At 37.5% G+C, this 16,960-nt stretch overlaps 1 protein-coding gene across 1 annotated transcript in view; it reads right to left on the reverse strand.

Moving 5' to 3' along the window:
- Positions 1-12,893: 12,893 nt before the first annotated feature.
- Positions 12,894-16,960, reverse strand: part of MRE11 (MRE11 homolog, double strand break repair nuclease) — a 62,893-nt gene continuing 58,826 nt past the window's right edge. Inside the window, exon 20 of the mRNA XM_046637662.1 lies at positions 12,894-15,938. Within this exon, the coding sequence (XP_046493618.1) occupies positions 15,882-15,938 (57 nt within the window). The 3' untranslated portion in view covers positions 12,894-15,881. The remainder of the gene's footprint in view (positions 15,939-16,960) is intronic.

A 16,960-nucleotide genomic window follows, 5' to 3' on the forward strand; every position in this document is an offset into this window, starting at 1 on the left:
TGAGTTTTCGGCCATGGAAGTTTTTGAAGCTGCAGTAAGGAATGTTACCCCTGTTGTTTTTTTCTTACTTGCCTCCTTTTCCAGGAAATCTTGATATCTAGCTCACCCAAAACTCCCACTGTCAAGTCTCTCCCCCAGTCACCCCTGTCTGGCCACCCACTGACCTGATCCTGTGTAATCAGGGTCAAATCCCAACTTTGTCACTTCCTAGCTGTGAAATCCTGGGCAAGTTGCTTATGTTTTCTGGCGGTGGTGAAAAGCTTTCCCTTTCCTCTATGTGGGGTTTCCAGGGACCCCTGTATGGATCTCCCACTACATCGCTCTCTGATGGTAGAGATGCAATAATTGGCTGGTTCCCTGTAACTGCCCTCTCACCTGGTTCTACTGGCAAACTCTATGTAGACTCTTTCTATTGTCATCTCATCCTGCTCAGCAGTGCCCTTGGGCAGAGGTTCCATCAAATGACTCAAGCCCAAGTACCTTCTGAAGTGTCCACTTGGCCCAGGGGAGAGCCTGTCCCTTTGTTCCACCCAAAACCTGGACAACAGGCCCCTCCCACCAAAGTCCTCTTTTCTCCCTGGGCCATGAGACAAAGCCCAGCCACTGCTCACTCGAACTTTTCCAGGAAAGCGAGACATCAGCTTCTAGACCTCCTTGATCTCCAGGGACACAGGTCAAGCTCTCCTATTAATAAGCAATTAGAAAATGGTTTGGTGTCACCATAGGAAAATACAAGGTGCACTTACTCAGGTGGGAGGGAGTTGGAGAAGTCTTCCCAGAGGAAGTGACACTTCAGCTCAGCCTTAAAGGACCAGCAAGAGACAGTGGGGTCATGGAGGAGGAGGCAGAGGGAAGAAGAGGGAGTATTCCATAAGGAAGGAATCATGGTACATGCAAAGCCATGGAGGTGAGCGTGAGTATAGCACATTCCACAACCACAGCAATGGAAAGAGCTAGTGCGTGTTATGCAAGGGGATGAGTGGAGAGAGAGGGCTGGAGAGGTGGGCAGGGCCTGAACAAGAAGAGCTGCAGCAGTTTTGAAATCCTCAAAAGAATTTGAACGATTTCCTGCAGGCAACAGGAATCCACAGAGGGCTGTAAGTACTGACAGACAAGATCAGATTTGCATTTTAGAAAGAATACTCCAGCAACTGGAGAAGAGAGGGGCCGTGGCTTGAGGCAGGAGGTCGGAAGGTTGTTCTAGTGATCCAGGAGCAGAGGTGAGGACCTGAATCAAGGTGCTGGCAAGGGGAGGAGCAAGTTTGACTAAGATTAGAGGGAGGAATCCAGGATGATTGCCAAGTTTTCAGTTTGTTTGAAGTCAAATACAAAGAACACAAAAGATTCTTCTTTGACCTCAACTCCTCCTAGAGCTTTGAGCCTACCTTTCTCCATTATTTTATCAGCAAGTTCAAAAAGTCCACTGTTGTCTCTAGTTTTTCAAGTCTCATTCGCTCTTTAAGCCATTATGTCTGGGGGAAAGGATGGCAAGCATATGTCCTTCAATTCTGCTGACGGACCTGGCAGATCCCACAGAACTATGTGGTTGGAATGGAAGACTGTGCGACCGTTCCTAGGAGAAGGGACAGGGGTGCCAGGCAGATGAAATCAAAGGTATTTAGCTACAGAAAAGAAACCAGGAGACTGCCTGTAAACATGTAACTCAAGATGAACTTGATGCTCCATCAAGATGACTTGGCACCATCTCAGGGAGGCAAGGCTTGAATGTGATGGTAATTTAGAAAACAGAGTCCTGGTTCATTGAATTGTGCCTAGTGTTGAGAAAGAATATATGGGCAGAAGAGGGCTAGTCAGCATCACGCACAGAGAAGGAAGTCAAAGGTAGGTATGCAATGCTCTTCCAAGCGCTGTCTTCCAAGAGCCCTGCTTGGGCTCTGTGACAGGCACACTCGTAATCTGGACCACTGACTACTGCCTTCCCTTTGATTCCTTGCTCACCATGCCCACCTTATAGGTATGAGGGCATTTGTGCCAGGTGCATGAAACTTTCTCTCTGAAAGACGAGGCAACATATTTTAGTTCTTAGCTTTCCACAGAAGCAAAGGATTCCAGTGCAAGGGTTGATTTAGGAGGTGAAGGTGAATACCAGTAGGGGAGTGGAAAAGTGAGACAAGAAAGGGATGGCGGCCAATAAAGAGGGTGTTGTCAGGCCAGCTACCACAGTGGGTCACTAGAGCGTCAGCCTGCTGGGAAAGCCAGTGTCAAGCATATCCGTCAGCTATCCAAGCCAGTGGGTGAGGGAACTGGGTATCTAAGCACGAACTCCTGTCAATCATTGGTTGAAGGCTGCTCTCAGGGGTGTGATAATTCTCCTAAACTTCCAGCCTGCCAAGTAGGCAGCTGAAGTGGGCTCCAGAGGCAAGAGAAGGCCCTCAGGCAAAGAAATACTGGTGCTGGAATTGGAAGTTGGATTGGTGTGCTCTGAAGGGGTAGAGGGTACTGACAATATCCAAGGTTAGGCACAAAGTCTAGAATCACTTGCTCTTCCCAGGCCTTTGGCTCTCCTCTCAGCCAGGCCTGGGCCTCCAGAGTTCCCAGCCTAGCATCACTGTCCCCAGCATATCCTGAAATGCTGGTACAACCCAGTGCTTAATGAAACAAGAACATCCTCCATCCACCCCACACTAAGACTAAGTTATTAAGAGAAGTTCCTTCCTCAGAGGTTTTACCAGTCCCATAATGTTACCATTGCTATTACTAAGGAGATATAGGAAGACACAAGGTGCTCTTACAGAATGAAGCAGCTCCTTCTTTTGTGCCTTCTGAATAAGACCAAGGAAACAGTGTAAAGTCACTATGCGCCAGATAGTAATTATATTTGTCTCAAATAGTAGTCACTCGTATTAAACAGAACTGAGAGGAGAGAGGTTAGTATTTAACTCTTTCAAATGGACTTGAAACAAAAGAGGAAAATAGAAAATCACTTCACAAGTATTTTAATGAAAACTAGACAAAGAATTGTAGAATAATAATACCCCACAGAGGTCTTAGAAAGAGGCATTTCTGAGAGTCTCACCACATCAATATTCCTGGCACCATCAGCAATTGCTGCTTTAACACCAATATTGTTTCCCAAAAGGTCCTACTTGAGTTAAAAGCTCACCACACCCACAAGTCTTCTTTGGTGCCCATCACCTTGGCAGAGGGCAAGAAAGAGCACTTAGCACCATGCCAGGCAAGCCACACTCACTCAAGTTTGCCTGTTTTAATGGAAAAAGTTGGATGTCATCATATTTGAGTTAGAAATGAATCAAGTAGACCTGAAATACCACATATAGCTGAAGATACTCTCAAATGCAATAAAAACACAAAGTGTGTGGGCAGGTTACACTAGGAGCCACAGGGTACAGAGGTATGTTTAGGCAGAGACAGTACATCCAAGCTCCAATTTACAACTTGTGACCCCAAATTACTTTGTAAGTTGCTTGAACTTACTCTGCACTTTTACATAGAAAGTTTTATAAATGGCGGCGGGGTCTTGGGCCAACTCACAGCAGCCCATTTACCCCATAATGTAGATAAATGGTAGCATTAGTTGTACCACAGGACTTCTAGTTAGTGTTGGTGCTCCAGGCTGTGATCCTCCATTATCTGCTCCTCTTGAATTAAATGTCCCCCTGGGTGATCTCAGCCACTTCCACTGGTTTTAGCCATCATTCACCAATGATTCCAAGATCTGTATCTCCACTTATCACCTCTCTTGAAAGCTCCAGATCTACATTATATATTCAACTGTTGATTGGACATTTCCACCTGGAAAACCCACGCACACTTAAAATTCAGCCAGTTCGGAACGAAACTCGTTGTATCCCACTCTTCCCTCACTTTCTTGTACTTGTTTTCCATGGTTAGAATCTTGGGGTCATCTCACAGCTCAACAATTTCATGATGCTATGTATGTGAAGATGCTATTTCTGTCTAGATTCATCCTGTTTCCCATCCTCTGGCCAGAAAAATGCCTCTTCCTTCTTAAAGACCCAGCTTAAAGTGTTGTCTCTTCTGTGAAGACTCTCTGCCTTGACTGCCACAATCCCAGAACAAGCAGAGTCAGTGTCCCCAAATCTACTCATTTAAAAGGGTTCCCATAACATGTGATCCACTCTCTGACATTGCACTTCCCTTGCTGTACACTTACCATTTGTGACTTATCTGTCTTTCCCACTAAACTGTCAGCTCTTCTAGGCCAGGCATGACCTTATTCCTCATGTTATCTCCTAGAGTCTAGCACAATACCCAGACAGTGGAAGTGAGCACTACTGTGGTAGAGACCTTGGACCTGGATTCAGACAATCCAGGATGCAACTCCTAATATTTCTGAATACTCCTTTTTCTATCTAGTAGGATCCTGGGACATATCTAAGTTTTAATTATTTAAAATTATATAAATCATCTTGTAAACTCAATTATAAAACCTACCTTCTGTAAAATCAACTGTATTTTCTGGTTCTGTTGCTGGTTAACCACTTAAAATGAGGATTTGTTCATTAGATCTCTGAGGAGGCAAGCAGAAGAAGATGCAGTTCCTCTAGTGGGTAGAGCCATGGAATTAACGTTTCAAGGAGATTTTCTGTAATCCTACAGGTTGACTCATATTTCTTAGCATCAGCTCCAATTCTACGTTCGTAATTGCCACTGAGCTATTTTTTTCTACTTTTATTTCTGCTTTGTTTCAAATCAGATCCTCAGAAAGTGAAAGAGGATAATTAAGCATGATATTTAAGCCATTTGATTAATACTTCCTCTTATAGAGCGAAGAATGATGATTAGTGGGTTTTTTTTTTAATAATACCAAGTAAAATTTTTGTTAAGTATATTTCTAGAAAGCATCACTGGATCTGCAACTCATTTTCACAGGATGTAAGCAATAGCTATCATTGATCTTACACTGTCTTGAAAATTGCTTTAATAAGGGTTATTTTTTTTAATTACCACGAAGCCATTCATTTTGAGTGTTAGAAAAAAGAAAAGTTGTCTTTACTCATATTAATTTTATACTGAGTTCTATTTTCTAAAGTTCATGCTATGATAAAGGCAAATTCTAGCAATTATAGCTGAAAATCCAGCTTGCAGGCGGTGGAACCAAGGAAGGTTGTGGTGTCTGAAATGAGACGATCATACCTCTCTGAGGAAAAAACTGTACACGGTGAAGTAAACACGTAGGATCTGAATGTCAAAGTCAGATATTAACCAACCACTGAGACTATTCAAAAAAAAAATCACATTAAGGATATCATAAAAGCCTGAAATTAAGGGCAGAGTAATAAAATTTAATTTAAATTGTGTGAGGAAAAAGACCATACCATTCATACTATACCTAGAAGTTTAATTGCTAAATAAAAGATCTTAGCAGCAAGTGACTTCTGGAAAGCCTGTGGAGCCCCAGCCTGGGTCAGATGGTTCATCCTGAGCTCACCTCTACCACGGCCTTTTGCACACGATGTAACAACTGTCTCCACCGGCCTCTCCCATTAGACTGAGCTTCCTCAGGTGCGGGCACTCTGTTCTTTTCATCATTCAAACCAAGCCTAGCGTGGTGCCTGGCACAGAGCAGGCTCCTACTAAATATTTAATGAAGGAATATGTGAAAGCATAAATAGAGTTTTTTAATGACAGAAAATTCCAAAGACTCGCAGAACTAAAGCAGAGCTGCTAATTTCACCATCACTCCTTGACAATGGAAGTATCTCCTATAAACACAACTGGCTATTCCCTGCAGCAGCCGGATAGGCTATAAATGACAAAGCCAGCAGTTTGATTTCCTCTCTGCCAATGATCTCCTTACATACAACCAAAAACTGCCGTGTGGGTCACAGCAGGCCAGTTGGCTGATCAGACCAGTGACCCATCTATGACAGTGACAATAATAAGGAATCTATTATAGGTAAAGATTGACTGCTCTCCTCTGTAAACTGTATCATTATATCATTTAATCTGCAAATTATATAGATGCATAATATTTGACTCTAATATATATTCGACTCTATATGATATATATGCACATGCACACATACATATAAACTCTACTTTTTCTCAAATCTTCAGTCAGATTTGTACATAAATCTTTAACCATATTTTTGATTCTCTCCTTAGGGTAGAATCCAAAAAATAGAATTCCAGGTAAAGGAGATGAAAATATTTTAAGCCTTATGATAATTTTGCAAGATTGCTTTGCAGAAAGGATTTGCCCATTGATGCTCCCACTAGCAACATGAGCACCTCTTTCACTACACCCTTAGCAACATCTAGTCATTTGATTTTTTTTGAAATGCATTGTAAAAGGTTTCTTCCATTGATTTTAAGCTTTAAAAATCTTCACCCAGAAGCTAATGGTGAGATCTTTGGGCTTCAATCCTCAGCTCATCTGCCCACCTCTGAACATCTGCTTCCCCATTCAATAGGTAAAAATACCTACCCCACAGAGTTTTGTGGTAATTAGATGCAATAATGTTTATAAGTGCTTAGGACATTCCTGGCACACAAAAAGAGTTCAATAAATGATGTATTTCTTTTAGACTAAAAGTTCCATGAGGTCATGTCCATGTGTTTTTTTTTTTTCTGGCATTTGCTTAGACATTCAATATTGAATGAGTGAAAAAATTCCATTTTGATAGTTAAAAATGATATGTCACTTAAAGTTTAATTTAATTACTAATAAGTCCTAGGCTTATAAGTCATTTGCATTTCCAGTCTGTCATTTTTAAATTCATGTCCTTTGGCCATTCAACAAAGTAATTTATCAATTTTTACCAAGTCTTTAAATATAACCACACCCTATATCCCACAAGTTCACATCAAAGATTTTATTTAAAGGAACAAAATAGCTAAATTCACAAATATATATATTTTCTTCATGCTGTTTAATACATTTTGGATTTCCTGGAATGATTTTTTATAATCATAAAAAAACAATAAACGTGACTGGGGGGAAAAAAACAAAAAGTAGAAACACTTCCTGTGGGAAATCACTATTAAGGGACACACTAAACTTACTAAGTCAATCCTGAGAATCCCAGCGAAATCCTATTCTCAGTTTATCATCTTTTTTAGATTCTATCTAAACCAACTGGAAAACATCTACATTTTCAATATCACAAGAACTTGGTCAAAGGATCACCCATATTTACTACTCATTGTTGGATATGAACCCCTGCAGCCATCTGAAATGTCTCTCTCCGAGGGAAGGCTCTCCTCCTGGGGTTCACTGCCCTGGGCCAGGCTGTAACTTCAGACCTAACTCACATTCTCCCTTGGACTTTGTCCTTCTTTTCTGTATAGTCCCTGTTCAAAGAGACATCAGGATTGGAGGCTAACATTTTTAGCTGTTAAGTTGGGACATGCCTCAGTTAATCGGAGGCAGTGTGGTCATGAAGAAAGAATGAGATTTGGATTCAGACAGAATTAGATTTCAATCTCAGCTCCACCATTTATTAGCTGTGTGACCTTATGTTTAAGCTTTATCTATTAAAAAAAAAGGTAATGCCTACTTTATAGTGTTGTCATAGACTAATGATATATATATCACACACACACCTTGACCTGGCATGGAATAGCAAGTCAGTGAAGCTCTCTCCTTCATTTTCCTCCTTTCCTCAACTCCTTCCTCTAGCATCTGCTGCATTTGATGAGAAGGGACCACTGCAGAATATAAGGAGATGCCTATGGTAGGGAGCTAGAAGTGAAGATAGAAGGAAACTAGGGGATGGAGAGACAGAGGGTGTTTGGGCAGTGAGGATCAGACCTGGAAAAAAGCCTGGATTGATTGTTTTGTAAATGTAGGCAGGGTCTCAAAAGAGAAGGGAAAGAAAGACAGCACACACTTTAAACAGGTTTGAGGAAGGGAAGGTGGGTATGAGGTGGAGGCATAAGAAACATTATTACCCTCTCTTGATTGGGCTATGTCACGAATGGTCAAAGGAACATTAAACCCGTTACACGAGGCTGGTAGCATTTCAGGTGGGAAATAGAAAGATTCTAGCAAGGATAGAATATCTTCCTAATGTCACACACTTCCTAATCTAAGCTTTACTCTGGTAACCAGTTTCTTTGATTGTCAAAGGAAACGTCAAGTCTGGGAATAAGATCAAAGTTTAAATGAAATCAATTGCAATTGACAGTAGTTAAGAATTATAACCAAACTGAAACTAGACAGTTCTTTTTGTTAAAACCTTGTATTAGGTCACAAGCAGTATACATAATTATACAATTTACTTGAAAATTTGTAGGGGCAAAAATTACCAAGACTCCCTTGAAAAAGAAAAACAAAGAAGGAAGACTTGTTCTAGTGGATAAAGGGCTCATTATAAAACGACAGTAATTAATTCCAAATAGAGCAATGGAACAGAATAAAGAGGTCAGCAACAGATGTGTATAGAGAAGGTCTCTTAATTAATGACTAAGATAGCTCTGCAGAGCAAAGGCCGGTCCTTTCAACAAACGGTGCTGGGGCAAGTGCATCTCCATAAGGAACAGAATGACACGCGATTCCTATCTCACACCACACGCAAAAGTAAATTCCCAGCAGACTGCAGAGTTCAATTCGAAAGGAAAATCAGATAAGCTTCCAGAAGATAACAAAGAAGAATCTCTTTATGATCTTAGGATAGGGATTGGTTTTCCCAAACAAGACACAAAAACATTAATCATTAATCATTGACAAATTGGACTTCATTAAAATTAAGAACTTCTGTTACACCATTTACAAAATGAAAAGGCAACCCTCAGACTGGAGATTTTGCAATACATATATCCAACAAAGGAACTGTGTAAAAAATATATACATATATTTTTATATATATTTCCTAGAAATCAGTAAGAAAAAGGCAGACAATCCAGTCAAAAATGGGCAAAAGATTTGAACACACACATCACAAAAGAGATAAAAATTGCCAAAAAATATTTGGACTGTTCTTCCATATCATTAATCATCAGAAAAATGAAATTAAAGCCAAAATGAGATACTTTTATATATCCACTAGTACGACTAAAATTTAAAAGACTGAGAATACCAAGTATTGCAAGGATATGGAGCACCTAGGACTCTCCCATATTGCTGGTGGGATGTAAGTGGCTATAAGCACTGAAAAAGCACAATCCACGGAGAGAGGCTGCAGCATGGACATATCTCAGACATAATGCTGTCTGAAAGAAGCCACACACAAAAAGGGTACATGTTGTATTGTTCCATTTAAATGAAGTTATTCTTTGGTTAATTTATAAAGCCTGCCTAGAGGAGCAGAATTTTCAGAGCTATTTTTAGCAACAGTTTTTTAAATTCCATAATGTTACACCAAAGTATATTGAAAAAATTTTCTGTTCTTTGCCTGCATTTCACCAGTTTTTAATATATTAACATGGTAGTGGAGGCCAATGCACTTAGATAAGAGAAAAAATTAAAGGCTTAAGAATTGAAAAGAAGGAATAAAAATATCTCTACTGGTGGATCACATGAATTACACCTGGAAAACCCTACAACATCAAAGATAAAATGAATTTAAATGATAGAATTCAGCAAGTTAGCAGGACACAAAATTAACATGCAAAATTAAATAGCTTTCATACATAAAAATAATAACCAGTTATAAGATAAAATGGAAGAGAAAAACTAATCATAATAGCAACACAGAAGGCAAAATACGTAAAAGATTAAACTTCAAAAGTTCATAACCTCTATGAAGAACACATTAAAACATTTCTGAAACACACAAAATGGATTTGAACAAATGTAAAGACATTCTTTGTTCTTGGACGGGACATCTTCACAAGATGTCAGTTCTTCCTAATTTATACATTTTAATGCAATTCCAGTAAAAATACCAAAAAGCTTTTTTGTTGCTGGAGCTGGGAAATTGGCACTTAAGAGCATTTAGAAAAACAAACATATAAGAATAGCTAGGAAAACACTGAAAATGAAAAGCTATCAGGGGTGATTAGCCCTACTGGACATTAAAACACACTCCACAGCCTCTATATTTAAACTTTGTGCTACTGGTGCATGAAGAGACAGACAGACCAACGGAACAGAAAAGAAACCCAGAAGTAGACCCCCCTACACAGGAAAATCTAGCACATCTCAAATCACTGGGGCAAAGATGCACTTTTAATAAATGATGTACAGACAACTGGATAGCCATTTGTAAAAGATAAAATTAAATCCATTCCTCACAACCTTACACAAGAGTAAACTAAATGGATCAGAACCCTAAATGTAAAAGAAATTAAACTGTAAGAGTACAAAAAGAAAGCATGGGTGAAATCTTCTAGATCCTGGGTATAGAGTAAGGCTTTCTAACTATTTAAGTCCAAATGCCAAAAAAAAAAAAGGGATAAATTTGACTACACTAAAAATAAACCAGCGCATTGCAAAAATACACCATAAGCAAAATCAAAATACAAAAAGAATTGAAAAAGATTTTTGCAATATATTATAGACAAAGGGCTAATATCCTTAATACAAAATTTTTTTAATTGAAGGGGGAAAAAGATATCAAAAATCCTAGAAAAATGGACAACATACATGAACAGGCAAGTGGCCCTTAAACATATTTTTACAAGTTCAACTTCATAATAGCAGAAATGCAAATTAAAACTACACTGAGATACTCATCCATTAGATTGGCAAAAAATCAAAAGCTTGACAATAAATTCTGACAGTGAGGCTATAGAAAAATAGCCTCACACATTGTTGGCAGAAATGCAAAACCGTGCAACCTCTGTGGAAGGGAATTTGGCAATATTTAACAAAACTACATATGTGTTTACCTTTTCACCCAGCAATCCCAACTTTTAGGAATTTAGTCTGAAGATAGACTTCCAAAAAATATGAAAACACTAACATGCAATGTTAATATTGCAGCATTATTTGTATAATTGTAAACATGGGAACTACTAAAATACCCAAATATAGGGAAAGATACAATAAACGATGGTATTTAAACTCAATGGAGTATTATGTAGCTATGAAAGAGGAAGATCTTTATAAAATTATATGGAGTAATTTCCAGGACATATTATTCAGAGGAGAAAAAAGTATATACATAGCATACAACTTTTTGTATAAGAATGCAGGGGAAATTAAAAAATACACAAACCCACTTATTTTAGCAAAAAGAAATGCAGAAAGGATAAACAAGAATGGAATCATTCACCTACAATGGGTGGAGCAGGAAGGAATGAAACGGATAGGGAAGGGAGTAAGATTTGAGTACAAATTCTGGATAGTTTAGACTTTTGGAAGCTGGCTAATGTTCTATATAGTCAAAAAATTAAATTAAATCATAGAGGGAAAAAACATGCTATGTAAAGAACTTATTGGGACAACTGACAAAACTGAAATATGGATTGTTGATTAAAGTATTAAATCAATGTTATATTTTCTGAAATTGGTAATTATACTGTGGTTACGTAGGAAAATATCCTTATTCCTTGGGAATAGACACTAAAGTATTAAGGGGTAAAAGAGCATTACCCCTCGCAATCTGCTCTCAGAAGGTTGAAAACAAGTGTATAATGTGTGCATATTCACGTTTGTATATGAATATTTATGTATGTAACAAATAAACACATTAAGAGAATAATTTTTTAAATGACAAAATGTTAAAAATTGGTGAATCTGAGTAAAAGGTAAAAGTTCTGTTATTCTTGCAAATTTTCCATAAATTCAATATTATTTCAAAATTAAAACTTAGAAAACATGATCCAGTTTTAAAGCACTACTAAAACCTCAGAAATCAAAATCGGGACGATAAACCTTTGGGGGCTTTCAGGTATGTCTAGGATGGATGGATGGATGAATTTTAGTGTTTATGGTAAGACATTTTAATGAATGTAAAAAGGATGCCTTTATTTCACGAGCCCTATTTCCAGACTATCAAAGAACGGAAATGCAGCTGCACCTCTCATTCTATTAAGCAATGGGTATTTGCCTCTAGCAAAATTTGCTCAAAGTCCAGATACACTCAGTAATCAATTCAAATACACTAACAGGTAGACCGGAATTACATTTATAAGTTTATAGTGGAGAAAATACTGATTTTCAAATATAACAAACATGAAATTCTGAAATTAAACAGGCAGTGTAGTATGATCAAGGGCACTTAGGCACTACTGCTGGGCATCTGCACATGAATCATCAGGACTGCACGTGGCTCTGAGAGGCAGGAGAGTGTAGCCTGGGCCAGCCAGCCTGACATCCACTGCGCTTGTTGCAGCTAATCAACTATTACGTATCCCGTGCAATCACTGCCCAAGAGCCCTTTGAAAATCACTTTACCACTTTTGATGTCAAGGCAAACCGATTAAGTATTCTTTTATTTGACCCAAATTGAGTGATAACATTTAAACTGCACACTGGAAAGCAATTATCCCTCAAAACAGACAACGATGGTTTAATTAAAAGAGGTTGACAAAGCATATGTGGAAAAATCAAGATAAGATAAGCACCGAGGTGAACATACACCTTGATGGGGAACTAAAATATTTGACTATACAATTTGGGGTTCCAATTCAACAATTTTTGTTAGTAGTTATGCCAGAAGTAATTGGAGAAATATGTACCTAATTGTTGAGAGGTTATGTCTGGGGAGAGGATTACAGGGAAATATACATGTTTTAATACATATTTCAATGTCTGAATTTTGAAGAATATGCATTGTTTCTACAATTTAAAAACAGCTAAAATCAGATCTAGCAATCACTAACAGTAAAGATAAACAAATGTGCATGGCAATAGCAAGCTATATGAGTGTCTTTACAGAGATCAAATTAAATTTCTAGTATTTTCAGACCTAGCTAATAAACATTAAGTTGAGAAATACTGAAAGGGAATGAGATAAGCAAATGATGTGGGCATTTTTCATTCCAGAATGTGGAAGCTCTTTGGACTCAAAAAACCAAATCTTTATTCTATAAAACTTTCATAATAATCTTAACAGTAGTTAGCTTTAAAAAGCCACAAAATACTATGAATTAAATATATGATAGATACAAAAAAAGGACATCAGATTACATTGGGGTAAAGTTATTTTTAAATATAGTACATTTCAACAGAAAAAATTTTACAATGGGAGACTTTTTAATTCACTTTTTCTAATAAAGAGTTTTTCTCTTTGTTTATTAAAACATAAAACATTTTCTTCTTGAACCTTTATATGTAAAATTTATCAAACTGACAATTTCCTTAGTAACAGGCTGAGCCAGGTGAAATACGTAAAGCAATTTACATATAAGATTAGAAGGCTAATTTTGGTTTTACTGCATAGGTTTAATATTACTGCATTGGTTCTAAATTTACCACAAAACTATAACAACTTCTTTATTTTAGATTTGCAGTTGCATCATCCTATCTGCTATCTAATGGTGGAAGCACCACCTTGTGGCAAAAGTAAGAGCTGAATTAGAGAGGTTAAGACTGTTACCCAGGGGAGAGGAGAGACTTCGGCGGGCTTTGGGGGCACTAGTGATGTTCTATTTTCTGACCGCTATAGAGATGCTTTATAATTATTTGTTAAACCACATGACTTTTCTGTTACCGTATTTTGCAATTTTAAAAGTTTAGGGAAAAAATGTACCTGAATTAAAAGTCATTTGCCTAAATGCTTGAATTTTCCAAGCATCAGTTATATTTCCTAGAGCTACAGTGTATTCTTAACCTTGTAAATGCACTATTGCATTTTTATGATAGGAAACAAAATATCAAAAAGAGACATATTCTTTGCTGAATGAAGGAAGGACTGTTTCCTCAGAATGTTTTCATCACTGCTCTCTCAGCCTCCAAGAGCAACTGCAGGTGCTCTGCCATGATCTGGAATCACCTGTACACACCTCTACCAACACGTATGAACACTGCCCCAAACCATAGATGTTACTGCATGAGCACAGAATATCAAGGATATAAGACATATTTAACTGTGCAACAATATTCAGGCAAAAAGGTTTTTCTTTCACCTCTTATTTCCTGTATTCCCAGGAAGTGGTGCACACTAACTATTCACAAAATGACTCGAATTCATCAAAGAGAATATCATCTCTCCAGCTGCCATGGAATCACTTTTCCCAGGGCTAAGCGCATCAAGCTTACTACCTATTTCATATCGTAGAACAATTTTTAGAAAATGAGAGAACTGCCTTCTTTTTTCTCAGGAACCTATTGGGATGCCTTAGTGACCATCTCCTTCATTCTGACCCTCACCCAAGCATATCTCAGCGGCAGGTGACATGAGCCATTAGCTGATGCTGCCCTGTGCAGGGGCAACACTGCATCGCCCAGAGACTGCCACCCAGACCAGCGTCCATTCCACCACGGAAAGCAGCTCTCACTCATGATTTCACCTCTGCTTCATCCACACACTGGGACTATTACAGATGTGGGCAGCTGTGCCTAAGACTATTTCACAGGACAAGGCCTTCCGCTGAGTTAATGCTACCTGCTAAAACAATCCTTATGCTCAAGTTACGTACAGAAAATATTTTTAAAGAAACTCATTAGAATGTTATGTAGCAGTTCTCGACTTAGGCCATCTCACAGGGCTATAAAAAAAGAGGCAGCCACCAGACAGATATTCTGTCTTTAATAACTCCAGGTATGACTACGCCAATAATCAGGAATATTACTCAGTCAAGTGTTTGTTTCTACATATGAAGAAATGTCAAGCTATTGTACCATCAAGATCTATAACTTCCTTTGGGAGTCTTTAAAGGTAGCTGCCTCATAGATGGAAGGGAGGAATACTCTCAGGGGTCTTTTAACAGAGTCTTAAAATGGAGAATGGGCTTATTGAACTTAAATCTGAAGAGGTCAAATTTTTATGTCCTCCTGAACACAAGAAAGAAAATATAAACTTAACATGAGCTGCTTCACTAAGATTTCTGGATTGACTATGCCTAATCTTAAAATATTCTTAATGAGAAATCTTGGCATTGATATTCTATAGAAGTTATATTTCAATATTTTAATCTAATATACCAACTTACCAATCTATCTAAAAAAGTTCTTCAATATTTTCTATGAAAGATATAGTTAAAAAAAGTTTTTATCTCTTTTCCTCCTAGAAATAAATGAGAGATACAGAAAGAGAGAGAGAGAGAACCATGAGAATAATGAACAAAATTGCTACCACTCGGGAACATAATCTTTTAAAATTTTTGCCACAACTGGAATCAAAAATTCAATAATTCTGACAGACTGTTCTATTTTTTTAATACAAACATATCTAACTATTCAAAGTATAAGATACATCTAATCTTTCAAAGTCTTAGTGGTTGATATTGTCACAAGCATTAGAAAAGGAACATACTTAGTAACAAACAGTGAGCTCAGGCACAGTTTCACACTGACTATTTGACCTTCAAGAAATCCAGAATCTCTAGAAATTATGAAAATTATAAGGAGGTTTAAGTTTTATAATGTCCTTTCCTCAACTTCGGCTAAATGTAACCAAATTAAAATACAGATGGTTTGTCCTTGGTCATGAAGCATTTGAAATACAGTGATAGATTGCTTTTCATCCTTTCTCAAGAATATTTAAGCAAAGCCCTCACTCAGGAAGACATACACCAATGTGTGTCAGAAAACTAACATTCTAAATTTTATAGAGCATCCCCAGGTAATGTTAACAACCAGATTAAAAAATAAGGGGAACCAATGCTATTCTCTATGTCCTTGAGCTGGGAAGTTTCTCAAGTAAAGGAGTCACGTTCAGGAAACGATATTCAAGAACATAAATTCTTAAGCATTAGTTTCTCTGTTAAGTCTCTTTCAAATTCTTCAGTTAACAGAAATACTTGAATCTTCAACTGCTAACCCTTAGCTTGCAATGTTTTGATTTTTCCTGAATCTTGAAAATTTCACAGTACCACTAAATATATTATCTTCTGTTTCTTCTCATAGAACTAATGTTCATAAAAGGATCGTCATCGTCGTCCTGAAATGACACACAAATGTTATGTCAGGGATTGCATCATGCTTCACTGAGACAAGACAGAAGTTCTTATGGGCAAAACAAGACCACTAAGAGTTATTTTCTCCTTTCACATGAGATAGATTTTCATGTTTCTATTTCCTTTACAAATGCGAACAGTTTGTCAATTTATCCTTTCCTCCCTTCCTTGGTAGCTATTTCACTGCTGAAATAAGTGCAATTAAACTCCTGGCATTAAAAATAATTTATTCTGATATATATGTGTTTGTATATATACATACCATATACATTTCTCTCAATTATCAACCTTAATAAAGGCAAATAAGCTGTGGGTAAGCCAGAAAAATTACTACTCTTCAAGTCATTTCTATTTGTTTCTTGAATAGGTTTTTTTCATTTACGTTTTATTACTGTTGTATATGTTGTTCTGGAAACTCAGTCAAAAACATAATGAAGCCACATGACCAAGCTCAGAAATAGCTGTAATTTTATTTCCCATTACCCATTTAATGTTAGAAATAAACAGCTACTCTCAGACTGATGCAAAAACAACCTAGCAAAGCAATCTTTCATATTTATTTTGGAAAAAGAAGCAGATGGAGTATTTCAATTTCAGAGTTCCCATGCTGCTGGGCTGTAGATCATATGTACAGTAAGAACAGACAGGAATATCAGATACTAAGAATTTAATCAAAGAGAATAAAACTAACAAACCACAGATAAGCCCAAGTTACAAAATTTGATGAAGAAAACATAAAATTTATTCTTATGTAGTCTATAACTAAATATTCAGAAGAGAAAGCAAATTTTTTGGCAAATTTTTTATTTAAGACAATAAAAAAGGGTAATTATTTGGGGCTAGGCTCTGTTGGTGGTCTTAACACATTCAAATGTTAGCTAAGTTAGCTATTTCTGGTGAGAAATGGACGCCTTGAGAAATACACATTCACTTTCATTCATTGATTCATTTTCTGCTACTATCAAAGGCAGAACTTGTTAATAAACCAGAGATAAATCCAAACTGA

Source organism: Equus quagga, chromosome 14 (assembly GCF_021613505.1).
Source record: "Equus quagga isolate Etosha38 chromosome 14, UCLA_HA_Equagga_1.0, whole genome shotgun sequence".
Taxonomy (NCBI): Eukaryota; Metazoa; Chordata; class Mammalia; order Perissodactyla; family Equidae; genus Equus; species Equus quagga.